This window comes from Puma concolor, chromosome A3 (assembly GCF_028749965.1).
Source record: "Puma concolor isolate L17-30 chromosome A3, mPumCon1.1.hap2, whole genome shotgun sequence".
Classification (NCBI taxonomy): domain Eukaryota; kingdom Metazoa; phylum Chordata; class Mammalia; order Carnivora; family Felidae; genus Puma; species Puma concolor.
In genome coordinates, this window is record NC_141669.1 from 122,546,655 (window position 1) to 122,560,455 (window position 13,801).

Below are 13,801 nucleotides of genomic sequence, written 5' to 3' on the forward strand. Positions count from 1 at the left end.
AAAAAACTACCAGCCATGTCCTATATCCTTTCCTGCCGTTGAGAACATTTTTGAGTATCCTCACAGTATCCACAAAGATCCTTCGAATGCTGAAATTTATAATCCTAGACACTTCCAGACGGAGAAACGTTCTACAGCCTGTAAAATGTGGAAGTGAGGCTCCCACGCTCCTTCTGATGGATGGGTGGTTAACTTGGGCGTCACCACACTCCAAATCCACAAGGGCAGCTCCCAGCTTGGGGTGAGGCAGACACATGTGACATTTGGGTCTCCCTTCCAGTCCCTCTACCAGTTTCTGTTGGTGCACAGTTGGGAAGCATGAACAGCCTTAGGCAAACTCTCAAGTAAGGCAAGATTCTGGTATTGACAAGTGTCTTTCTGTGTACCCTGCCCCGTCTTAGAGGCACTTCCTCTCTCTGGAAATGACAGAATGGAGAAGACCTGGCTTATCAATAGCCCAAGTGGAAAAGATGTCATAATCTTGTAAAGTGAGTGTGTTTCGTGTGGCTGCAGTGACAGGCTGGGACCAGAGGAGGCACATGGAAAGCCCTGCACCTGAAGTGCACAGATGAACGTTCAGTCTCAACGTCTGCACACATGAATCCATCTGAAAGAAAGACTCATCTTTGAGGAGGTGTGAATCTGTCATGTCAACATGAAGGGCCCCAGAGAGTGCTGACAACAAGAACCTCAAAACAAAGGAAACTGAAAATGACAACAACAAACAGAGGAAACCGACTGTTTACAACGTGCAATTTCTCCATCTCAAGCGTGCATGTGATTTGCAGTCTGACAGTCCACTTCTCAATCTCGCAAGCTCATTTCTTCATTTGCAAAAGGAGATAATAATACTTCAGAGGGTGACTGTGGGGCACAAATGTGTTGATTATGTAAAGTGATGAACCAAATGCTGGCACAAAGCAAATGCCTAACACACAGTACCTGGGACTATGGGAACACTAATACACAGTCCCAACTCCCAGAAAATCAATCAATATTGCTGTCTTCCAGCTAAAATGTGTGCTGTAAGGAAGGCTTTAAGGTAACAGGAGCAATAACAACACAGGTCTACTGGGACCCAGGTAAGTGAGTTGCCAGACACTATACCAAGTACTTTCTATGCATTTTCATTTATTCATTATTCCATTTAGACAGGAGGAAACTGTGGAATGGGGCAGTTGGCAATCTCATCTAAGATCACACATAATTGTTAAGTGGTGAAGGTGGAATTAAAGCCCAGAAATCCTGATTTTAGAGGATGAGCACTAACCACTGTACTACATTGCCTCTGGCAGGTAGAAGACAATTTGGCAAGTGGGCCGAATCAAAAGCACTGTCCATCAGCCAAGAGTCCAGACATGTCACCTCTGCACTGGGGGCAGGGACGTGCACGGACTCCTAGTTACTGAAAACAGAAGGCACCGTCTCCCTTGTGTGTGGCTGGCCCCTCCAGGCCTGGCTGCTGCCCTATTTGGTCTTGATGTGGGTGCGGGTGGAAGCATCAGTGGGACCTGCAGATCCAAGGAATTTCTTCTGTGCTCTTACAAAACCCCAAGACCAACACAACAGGCAAGGAGCTGTCTTCTTATATTGAGCAAACGAGTGTCCCTTGCTCTTGAGTGTCAGAAGCTGTGCCAGGTTCAAGGGCTGTAACAGGAGAAAAGATGGAACCCTTGTCCTTCCAGAGCTCACAGTCCGGTGGTCATGAGACATGCAGAAAGATACTGGCCCTGCTTTGATAACTGCTCCTAAACACAGCGGGAAAACAAGAGTCACCAGCCCTGCCAGACCCAAATCAGATAGGGGGAAAGATACCCACAAAGCAACTTTTGAGCTTGCTACTGAAGGACACATAGGAGTTTGCCAAGAGAACTTGAGAGCCCTCTGCGAGAGGTAATAGGATGTACAAAGGAGGAATTAAAAAAGATCCCACAGTGACTTTCATTTTACAGGAAAAATCAAGCATTCTACTTTTTTAAAAAAATGTGTATTTATTTACTTTGAGAGACAGAGAGTGAGCGCCTGACGCAGGGCTCAATCTCATGACCTTAGCTGAAATCAAGAGTCGGACATTTAACAGACCAAGCCACCCAGGTGCCCCCAACTATTCTATTTTTGCATAAATGTCATGTTAGAGAGTAGATAGACACCAAATGTTATTAACATAAAACGCAAGGGTTTTATTATGGAAAGACTGTAGGATGTAGAAGACTGAGTAAGGGAGACACTGTTCTTGTGTCCTCTAGCCAGAAGGACTTTCAAATAAAAATTTTTTTAACATTTATTTTTGAGAGAGAGAGAGAGAGAGAGCAACAGAGAGTGCAAGTGGGGGAAGGGCAGAGAGAGAGGGAAACACAGAATCTGAAGCAGGCTCCAGGTTCCGAGCGTCAGCACAGAGCCCGACGCAGGGCTCAAACCCATGAACCATGAGATCATGATCTGAGCCGAAGTCGGACGCTTAACCGACTGAGCCACCCAGGCGCCCCAGGACTTTTGTTTTTAATGTTTATTTATTTACTTTGAGAGAGAGAGAGAGAGAGAACACAAACAGGGGAGGAAGAGAGGGAGGGAGGGAGAGAGAGAGAGAATCCCAAGCAGGCTCCATGTTGTCAGTGCAGAGTCCAACGTAGGGCTGGATCCCATGACCCTGGGATCATGACGTGGGCCAAAATCCAAGAGCCAGACACTCAACTGACTGAGCCACCCAGGAGTCCCAGTAGGACATTTTTTTGCAAGTGATGAAAAATATTTCAGCTTCATCCTCTCTAGAATGGGATAAAGATAATGCCTAACTGAAGGGGAACGTGCTTTGTTAGCTTGGAAGTCGTCCACATTCAAATATTACTGTTTGAGTCTGGAGCACCCTCAAACTCTGAACTTGTAAAGAAAGGCAGAGAAACTAGGGATACTTCACCTGAAAAGACATTTAAAGAGATTACGGTAGCTAGCTGGCCTCAAGAATTTAAAATCCCATCAGAGAGGAAAGAAAGAATAGTTTCGTTCTTTGCAGTATCATAAGAAAAGGAAACAGAATCCATGGAACCAGCTGGGAGCCAGATTTCTGCGGCAGTATAAGGAAGTTTCACCCTACGATGAAATGGGCTTCCTTGGAGGACAGCACACTTTCCCTCTTCTTCCTATGGACTCCCAGAATTACCTAAACCTACTTGGAATGACCTCTGACGGCAAGGCTGCAGAGGGGATGGAACATTCAGAGACCACTCAGACGTGTGTTAGGGTTCCTTACAATACTGGGATGGTGCCAATCTACTAAACGTCCCCGTCTGTGCCCAGATCTGTTTATTTCAGAGGAATTCGCCTAGTTACGGAAGACACGCTCTTTGGGCATCTTTAACCCTCCCTGTTAATCTGACTGAGAACAGAACTGGGAGAAGGAAACACCTACGCAGTGTCTTTGGGGCAGGAGGTCTGGGATGGGAGAGCAGCAGGGGTGGGGCAACAGACCAGGTTCAGATGTTGGCTGTTCCTCTACGTTTGTTATTTTAGCACATGGACTAGAAGACAAGCTTAATCTGTATATAATCTGTCCACCTCAAAATCTGGGAGAAGCCACTCCCCATTCTTTTGATTATATTCTATAATCAAAAGGGACCTCAAAAGCAAAATAAATAATACAGGCATTAATTACATGAATGAATAAAATGTCGTTCCAGAGTTTAACCCTACTGTAAGGAAACCTGAGTTATTTTGCAATTCTGCCATAACCCCTTCAGTGCCCAGATCTCTCCAAGGTTGAAGACTGATCAGCTAAGTGTAAAAACATGACTGAACAGCTTTCAGAGTTGGGCTGGCCTACAGTCGGTATGTGGCTGTCTTTCCACAGAAGTGCAAGTGCATGTATGTGCAGCTGAAATGCCTTCTGCTTTCCTGAAAGAACACTTGATTAGAGAACATAAAAGCAGAATATCTAGAAAATGTCTAGTCTGAACTCTATCCTTTGGTAGCTGTGAGAATTTGGCAAAATCCTTCAAACTCCCTGGGCCTAAATGTCCACAATAACATCGGAAGTGTTTAGTGTACTTGGCCAAGGTGAGGATTGATGGAAACAAATAGAAAAAGTGCTTTGGAAAGAGTAAATTTGCATCAAGCATAAGGTATTACTTTCATTTCTTTGGTACTTGACTTGCTTCTATGGAAAAACACATCCCAAATTCCAGACAAAAGGGTAACAGGATAAGTTAGGGACTGGAATGGCAGAACTTGGATTTTAATTGTCAACATCAGAACCTAACTTCCTTCAGGTCAGGGTCAGAAGTTTCATGCTGATCTGCTTCAATCCACTGCTTCTCAAACCATGGGGAGACATGGAAACATATCTCTGAACAATAATCATTTCCTACTTTGGGGAAGTGATGTCATTGTTACTGTTATAGGAATCACAGCTGATGGAAGCCAAAGTAAATATCCCACATTCTCCCAACTAGAACCAAAAGAAAAGAATCGACAACTTTTGGGTGGTGATGAGAAGATGAGAGATTATCCTGGCAATGGACTCAGTTGGGGACAACTATACAGTCACCCCTGGGATTCAGAATCCATGAAACTCTACCAGATTCATTTACTCCACAACTCAAAGCCAGAGAACATGTGTGGTCAAACGGTGCTGGGGCCCTGGTAAGGTTTCAGTCTACTTATGCAAAGCCCCAGAAACTCATTTGTAAAATGTAATGCAGACTTGTGCTTCTGGGAGAATACACATTTCCCTATTCCTCACTCTAAGTGTAGTTAAACCCCCTGGACGTTATGTATGAACAAACATAAGAAAACTCTGAAAGGTGAAGACAAGGCAAACAAACTAAGGATTCTGGGACCCAAGGAATGACACAGTGGTGAGCTCCATGGGTTTTCTTTTTTTGCCTTATATATCCTATATCTGGAAGTAAAGAAGCTGACTACCTGGAAATGCCAAAGTGTGCAGATTTAAAAAAAAAAAAAAAAAAAAAAAGCCCCAACAAAAGTCTGCTCTCCTTAGCTAGGGACCAGGAAAAAAGCAGGTTAGGAATATACACAATGTTGAGGCAAAATCCACTATACTCCAGCCTGACAACACAAAACACTGGCTCAACACATCCATGCCAGCAAAGGCCAAGTTGAGAATCTAGACTTCCACCCTTCATAGGCTATAAGACGGCACCCCATGCCCCTGCTGCAGTGGTGTCAAAAAGCCAAGTAGGGATCTGGGACTTTCATCCCTGAGAAAGAGTAATGACATCCCTGCCCACGGTGTCAGCAAAGAACTTCCTCTGCCCAGCAATAATGAGAAACATCACCCTCAGTTTCAATGGGAGCAGACTGGGAACATGAACTTCTACTCTTACCTGGTAGTGACAAGGTGGTACCCGCCCCCTACCCCATTCCCCTATGAGAGGTGTCAGAGGTAGTCAGCTAAAACAGAAGTTTTAATTAAGATCCTGAGTCTTACAATATAATACCAAAACGTCCAGACTTTGGTAAAAAAAATCACTTATCATACCAAAAGCCAGGAAGACTTCAAACTGAATGAAAAAGGACAATAAATGCTGCCACCAAAATGACAGAAATCTTAGAATTTGACATAAGGATTTAAATAGTCATCAATGAGCAGTTCTGAACATGCTTGCCACAAATGAAAAAAACAAAGTCTCAGCAAAGAAACAAAGATCCAAAGAAAAACCAGAAAGAAATTTTAGATCTGAAAAATACAGTAACCAAAAGCAGGCCCTCAAAACAAAACAAAACAAAACAAAATAAAGAACTCAATCTCAATGGACAGGCTCAAGAGCAGAGTGGAGGAGAAAAAAATCAATGAACTCAAAGACGGAAAAATAGAAAGAACCCAATGTAAATACCAGGGAAAAACAGATTAAAAAAAACAAAAAAAAACAGAGCATCAAGGACCCGTGGGACTGTAGCAAAAGTTTTAACATTCATATCATCAGTCTTGGAGAAAGGGGGAACGAAAAGACCCAAAGAAATAATAGCTGAAAACTCTCCAAATTTGACAAAAGACTTAAACCTACAGATTTAAGAAGTTGAAAAAAATCCCAAACAGGATGAAGTCAACGAAATCCACACACACACAAATAATCATGGTTAAACTTCTGAAAGCTAAAGACAAAGAAAAAATCTTGAAAGCAGCAAGAGAGAAAAGACGCCTTACCTATGGGGAAAAACAACTGGAATGACAGTGGATTTCTCATCAGAAACCATGGAGGCCAGAAGAAGTGGCACAGCATTTTTCAAGAGCTGAAAGAAAAGAACTGTCAACCCAGAATCCTATATCCAGTGAAAACATCCTTCAGGAATGAAAGGGGGATTAAGACAGTCTCAGACAAAGAAAAACTAGGAGAAACGTCAACTAGACCTACCCTAAAAGAATGACTAAAGGAATTTCCTTTAGAAGGAAGAAACCTTGGAACACCAGAAAGAAGAAAGAATCCAGTAAACAAAAATACAAGTAAATACCATAGACTCTCCTTCTCCTCTTGAATTTTCTAAATTATATCGACAGTTGTGGCAAAAGTATAACATTGTCTGATATGGTTCTAAATGTAAGTATAAGAAATATTTAAGACCATTATATATATTGTAAATAGGGGGAAGGTAAAGAAACAAAACTGGAAGTGAGGTATCTACACTTCCCTTGAACTGGGGAATGATGATAGCAGTGGACTGTGATATATTATGTATATATAATATCTAGAAGAACCATCAAAAAGCTGTTAAAAATATAAATAAAAAAGGAATCATAAAGTGTTCAAGTAACCCAGAGGAAAGCAGGAAAAAGAAAATAGAGAATCAAAACTTGGAGAAAATAATAAAATATCAGACTTAAAACTTACTGTCTCAATAATTACATTAAATATGAATGACTGAGGGGTGCCTGGGTGGTTCAGTCAGCTGAGTCTCTGACTTCAGCTCAGGACATGATCTCACAGCTCGTTAGTTCGAGCCCCATGTCGGGCTCTGTGCTGACAGCTCAGAGTCTGGAGCCTGCCTCAGATTCTGTGTCTCCCTCTCTCTCGGCCCCTCCCCCACTCATGCCATGTCTCTCAAAAATAAATAAATATTAATAAAATTTTTAAAAAACATTAATGGGGGGCGCCTGGGTGGCGCAGTCGGTTGAGCGTCCGACTTCAGCCAGGTCACGATCTCGCGGTCCGTGAGTTCGAGCCCCGCATCGGGCTCTGGGCTGATGGCTCGGAGCCTGGAGCCTGTTTCCGATTCTGTGTCTCCCTCTCTCTCTGCCCCTCCCCCGTTCATGCTCTGTCTCTCTCTGTCCCAAAAATAAATAAACGTTGAAAAAAAAAATTAAAAAAAAAAAATATTAATGGCTGAATACACCGACCAGAAGATTGGCATAATGCATGAAAAAGTATGATGCAACTCTATGCTGCCTATAGGAAACTCACTTCAAGTATAATGATAAAAGTAGGCTTAAAGTAAAAATATGGAACAAGTTGTAAGATGCAAACATTAATTAAAGGAAACCAGGAGTAGCTACATTAATGTCAGGTAAAATACACTTCAGAACAGAGTAAGCTATCAGAGGCAGAGATGGACATTACATAATGATAGCAGTCAATCCACTTAAGAAGACAAACCTAAAATGTATGCACCAAACAAGAGAGCTGCAAAATATGTGAAGCAAAACCTGATACAACTGAAAGGAAAAATAGACAAATTGATAATTATTTAGAGATTTCAATACTCCTCTCTCAACAACTAATGAAACAACTAGATGGGAAATCATTAAGGATACAAAAACTTTTTTTTTAAGTCTATTTATTTTTGACAGAGAGAGAGAGAGCAAGTGCGAGCTAGGGAGGGGCAGAGAGAGAGAGGAGACACAGAATCGGAAGCAGGCTCCAGGCTCCGAGCTGTCAGCACAGAGCCAGCCCAAAGCAGGGCTCAAACTCACAAACTGTGAGACGATGACCTGGGCCGAAGTCAGACTTGCTTAACCAACTGAGCCACCCAGGCGCCCCAAAGATACAGAAAAACTTAACAACACTATCAACCAACATGATCTAATCGACATTTCTGCAATTATGTCAACATAACTGCACCCAATAACAGTACGATTCACATTGTTTTTCAAGTGCCCACGGAATGTACACCAAGACAGATCATATCCTGGGCCATAAAACAAACCTTAACAATTTTAAAACAACTAAAGTAATAGTTTGTTCTCTGAACATAACGGGATCAAACTAGAAATAAAAAACAGACTTAAAAAAAAAAAGATTAAAAAAAAAAGTGGGGCACCTGGATGGCTCAGTCAGTTAAGTGTCCAACTCTTGGTTTTGGCTCAGGTCATGACCTCACGGTTCATTAGAGCCCAGAACTGGGCTCTGTGCTAACAGCACGAAGCCTGCTTCGGATTCTCTTTCTCCTACTCTCTCTGCTCCTCCCCTGCTTGCTTGTTCTCTCTCTCTCAAAATACATAAACTTAAGAAAAAAAACAAAAAACAGAAAGAAAATAGGAAAATCTCCAAACACTTGGAAACTAAGTAATAAATGTCTAATGATCTGTGGATCAAAAAGGAAGTCTCAATAGAATTTTTTTAAAAAATATATTAAGTTGAATGAAAATGAGGATAGAACATAGCACAATTTGTGAGACATAGTTAAAGTAATACTGACAGGGAAATTTATAGCACTGAATGCATACATTAAACAAGCAGGGAAGTCTCAAATGGTAATTGAAGCTCCACTCCAAAAACAGAAAAAGAAAAGGAAAATAAAACCGGGGCAAGCAGAAGGAAGGGGATAATAAGGAGTAGAAATCAATGAAATTTAATAATTTTTAAAATTTATTATCTAGCTAGCTAGCTACCTCTTTGAGAGAGAGACAGAAAGAGAGCGTGCACACGTAAGTAGGACAGAGTGGGGCAGGGGGAGAGAATCTTAAGAAGGCTCCACACTCAGCACGAAACCCAACGCAGGGCTTGATCTCATGACTGTGAGATCATAACTGGAGCCAAAATCAAGAGTCGGGACACTTAACCGACTGAGCCACCCAGGCACTCCTGAAATCAATGAAGTTTTTAAAACAGAAGACAAAGAGCTGATTATTTAAGAAGATAAAGCAGACAAATCTCAAGCAAGCCAGGTAGAGAAAAAAAGAAGACACACATTACCAGTATCAAGAATGAACAGGGAATAGCACTATACTTCTGCAACTATCAAAAGGATAAGAGAATACTACAAAGAACTCCACACACATAAATTTGACAACTTAGCTGAAACAGACCAAGTTCCTTGAAAAACACAAACTATCACAACTTACTCAATATAAAATAGAGAACTGGATTCATAATTTTAAAACTCCCTCAAAAAAGAATTTCCAGGCCAGTTACTGGGGAATTTTACTAAATATTTAAAAACTTAATACCAACTCTAAACAACCTCTATCAGAAAATAGTTGGAGGGAACACCTAACTCGTTTATAAAGTTAACATTATTACCCTGATATCAAAAGCACACAAATATAGTACCGAAAGAAAATTATAGACCAATATCCCTCATGAACATAGATGCAAAAAGCCTTAACAAAATATTAGCAAGTAGAATTCAATATTAAGAATTATATACCATGTCCGAGTGGAGTTTATCCCAGATTATCCAGGGATGCAAGGCTGATACAATATTTGTGAACAATCAATGTAATCTAACATATTAATAGGCTAAATAAGAAAGACCTCACAATCATATTAATTGGTGCAAAAATGCATTTGACAAAATTCAACATCTATTCATGACAAAAATTCTCAGAAAACTAGGAATGCCTCATTTTCAATAAAGAACATCTACCAAAAACCTAGAACTAACATTATACTTAATGATGAAAGACTGAATGTCTTTCTCCATCAGGAACAAAGCAAGAATATCTGCTCTCAGCATTCATTCAACACAGTGCCAAAAGTTTCAGACAGTACAATACAGCAAGAAAAAGAAATACAAGGCAGATAGATCAGAAAAGAAGAAATAACGCTAACCCTATTCACAGATGACATGAGTGCTGATATAGGGAATTTCAAGAAACCTAAAAACCCCTAAAACTGATAATTGCATTAAGCAATTTTGCAGGATAGAAGATAATTGTAACACCATTTACAATCGTGCCAAAGAAAATGAAATAGTTAGATGTAAATCTATAAACAGAAATTGTTTGCTGAAAAACTATAAAATGGTGATGAAAGAAATCAGAGATCAAAATAAATGGAGATATATAGTAAGATCCAACAGAGTAAAAAAAATCAATATAGTAAAGGTCAATTATCCTCAAAGTGATATATGAGTTTAATGTGATTCCTAGTAAGATCCCAGCAAGAACCTTTATAGCTATAGATAAGATTATCCTAAAACTTATATGGAAAGGCAAAGGAACAAGAAAAGCAAAAACAATTTTGAAAAAGAAGTGGAAGCAATCAGTCTAATCAATTTTAAAACTTATGCTATAGCTACAGTAATTGATATTACATACTATTGGCAAAGGAAGAGATAAATAGAACAAAGAAACAAAAGAGAGAACCCAGAAATAGATCAATCGCTCAAATGATATTTTGACAAAGGTATAAAAGTAATTGAATGTGGAAAAGACAGCTTTTTAACCAAAGGCTTAGAGCAACTAGAGAGCAACAGGTTAAAAAAAGAACCTCAATCTAATTCTCTCCATTTATATGAAAACAAACTTAAAATGGATCATGAACTTACATGTTAAACTAAAAAACTTCTAGTAGAAAACACAGAAGAAAACTGTCAGGACTGGAGACAAGCAGAATTCTCACACTTAAAACCGGCAACACAATCCATAAAAAGAAAAACTGGTTAAGTTGGACTTCATCGAAATTAAAAACCGCTGTTCTGCTGAAGTCAATGTGAATCAGATAAAAAGACAAACTACAGGTGGGACAAAATACTTGCCAACCACATGTCTGACAAAAGACTGGTATCTGGATTATATAAAGAACTCTCAAATACCAACAGGAAAACAAAGAAACAAACAATGCATTTAAAAAATGGGCAAAGGACACGAAGAAACATTTCACCGAAGAGGCTTCCAGGTAGCAATTAAACCTATAAAAAGATAAATGGTGACAACACTGAAAGCTAATAAAAGATGAGGAAGTGCACCACTCCTACATGGCCGGTGGGAATGTGAAGTGGTACAGCCACTCTGCAAACAGCTTGGCAGTTTTTTAAAAAAACTAAACACGCAACAACCGTATGACCCAGCAATCGTACTTCTGGACGTCTATCCCACAGAATTGGAAATGTACAGTCACACAACATCTGTATGCAAACGTTTACAGAGGTATCTGTAATAGTCGAAAACTGGGGACAATGCACATATCCTGCACATGGATGAATGGTAAAACAAAGTGGGACATCCATACCAAGGACTGCTATGCAGCAACGAAAAGGGAATTACTGTTACAGAAAACAACCTGGATCGGTATACAGGGAATTACGCTGCGTGACAAAAGCCAATCCCCAAAGGTCACACAGTGTATGTTTCCATTTAATATGTATATTCTTGGGGTGCCTGGGTGGCTCAGTCGGTTAAGTGTCCGACTTCAGCTCAGATCATGGTCTTGTGGTTTGTGGTTTCGAGCCCCACGTCGGGCTCTGTGCTGACAGCTCAGAGCCTGGAGCCTGCCTCTGATCCTGTGTCTGCCTTTCTCTCTGCTGGTCCCCTGCTTGTGCTCTCTCTCAAAAATAAATAAAAACATAAAAAAAAATTTTAAAGATAATGTATGTTCTTAAATTCTTATAGCTTATATCTTCTATCTAAAAAATAGTTTATTTATTTTTGAGAGAGCAAGTTGGGGAGGAACAGAGAGAGAGGGAGACAGAATCCTTAGCAGGCTCTGCACTGTCAGCACAGAGACCAATGTGGGGTCGAACTCACAAACAATGAGATCATGACCTGAGCTGAAATCAAGAGTTCAATGCTTAACTGACTGAGACACCCAAGCACCCCACCTCTTATTATATATCTTAAGTAATAATCTTAAAATGACAAATCATAGAAATGGAGAAGAGGTTAGTGGTTGCCATGGATTAAAGAGGAGGTGAAGGTAGGAGGGAAGTGAATGTGGCTGTAACGGGGCAACACGATGGACCTTTGTGGTCATGGAAACGTCCTATCTTGACTCTATCAATGTCAGCACCCTGGTTGTGATTCTGTACTACAGTTTTGCAAGATGTTCCCCTGGTGGGAAACCGGATAAAAAGTACGTGGGATCACTCTGTAAGGTATCTCACAAACACATCTAAAATCTATAGTTATATGAAAATCAAAAGCTCACTAGAATGAAAGTGCAATGCAGTCTGTATGTTGAGAATTTTTATAATAAAATCCCCAAGCCCACTGCCAAGATGGGGGTTTCTCTCTCGACACTAAGTAAGGACTGTGTGGACCAACACAGCACATGTGACTCACCATTTGTTTCTGCAGGCCATCTAACTTGTCTTCAGTGTTGTCTTCTTTATCCGTGTTGCCTCTAAATAAAAGTAAAATAAAAAGCATCACGCACCACCTAGGAGCTATTTTGCAACCAGGATGCTTGTAAGAAAACCATCTAAATCACTGACTACAAAAATATTAGTGGATCCCTTTTCCCACAGGCCTCAACATCTGTTGTTTTTTTTTTTTTTTCCTAGTGTCATAACGTCTACGGGCAAGGACCTCCACTCAGTACTAAGACTTCAGCATGAGACTCAGGATCTTCTCAGACAAGTTTAGAGGCCGGCTGTTCGACAGTGATACTGTCACAAACAAGAGCATTACTGCCCATCCAGAGTTTCCTGAACATGGGTCTTTGATGAAAGAAGAGACTCCAGAGGTTGAGGCCTGTGCAACAACCCCCCACCCCTAATCACAGTGGGGTGAAGCTTCATGCAGAATCCCTTACCTGGTGGCATTCACTTCCTTGGGAGGAAACGGGGCTGCCACTGCTATTAAGGAAAGACATTTTTCCCTCTTTCCCATCAGACACCTGTCTTGAGCTTAGCTGCCCAATGTCTTCTGTCCTGTGAGCTTAACTATTGCTGACGCCTGTTTTTCATGATTTGTCTTAAAACTAGCTTTGAAGTGTTCCTATCTCAGATACTCTTATTGTTGCTGCTCAGGTCCTGGAGGCAGTACAATCTCCCACCTTTACTGCTTAACCACACAAAAAAGAGCCACCCACAAAAATGTAAGCTTTCTGCCCCATTCTACCTCACCCACGTAGTGCCTTCCCCCCACATCCAGTATTAGTATCACCACTCGGGCTTCTGTTAACATCTTTCCAAATGTATCTTTATTATCTGCTCACAGGAAATTCTCTTTGGTACAGAGAATGTTACAGTAGCTTAAGTTTTCATTAGGGGTTAAGGACAGATGAAAAATGCTTTTCACTCTTTTGTTGGCTTTAACAGGTGGTTAGGAGCTCCTGGCTAGGCCTGGCCGCAGTCCTAGGCAATGCAAAGCGATATTTGCTACTTTTGGGGAGAAGATGAGCTCAAAGTTTACCAAACACAAGCTAAGAGATATGTATTATGTTTTCCAAATATATATATTTTGGAGCACCAGTTTCTGGCTGTTTATTTAGCTCTCTTATGAATTTACACATTTGGGAGTTATGCCAACTAGATAAAACTCAAAGGAGACGTTTTCATACCTTTTTTTTTGCACACGACCCATAAAGAAGGCCTAAATGCCACAGCCATCAAGCAGTGGTTCCTAAATGCACCTTACTCATGGACAACGCATTCTTAAATAATGCCAGAATTTCATCTGAGGAATTTC

General features: G+C 40.7%; 1 protein-coding gene across 6 annotated transcripts in view; it reads right to left on the bottom strand.

Moving 5' to 3' along the window:
* CHD6 (chromodomain helicase DNA binding protein 6) overlaps window positions 1–13,801 on the bottom strand; it is a 206,738-nt gene that overhangs the window by 26,663 nt on the left and 166,274 nt on the right. For all 6 annotated transcript variants that reach the window (XM_086702220.1, XM_086702221.1, XM_086702217.1 and 3 more), the window contains one exon: window positions 12,452–12,512. In XM_086702220.1, the coding sequence (XP_086558346.1) occupies window positions 12,452–12,512 (61 nt within the window). The remainder of the gene's footprint in view (window positions 1–12,451; window positions 12,513–13,801) is intronic.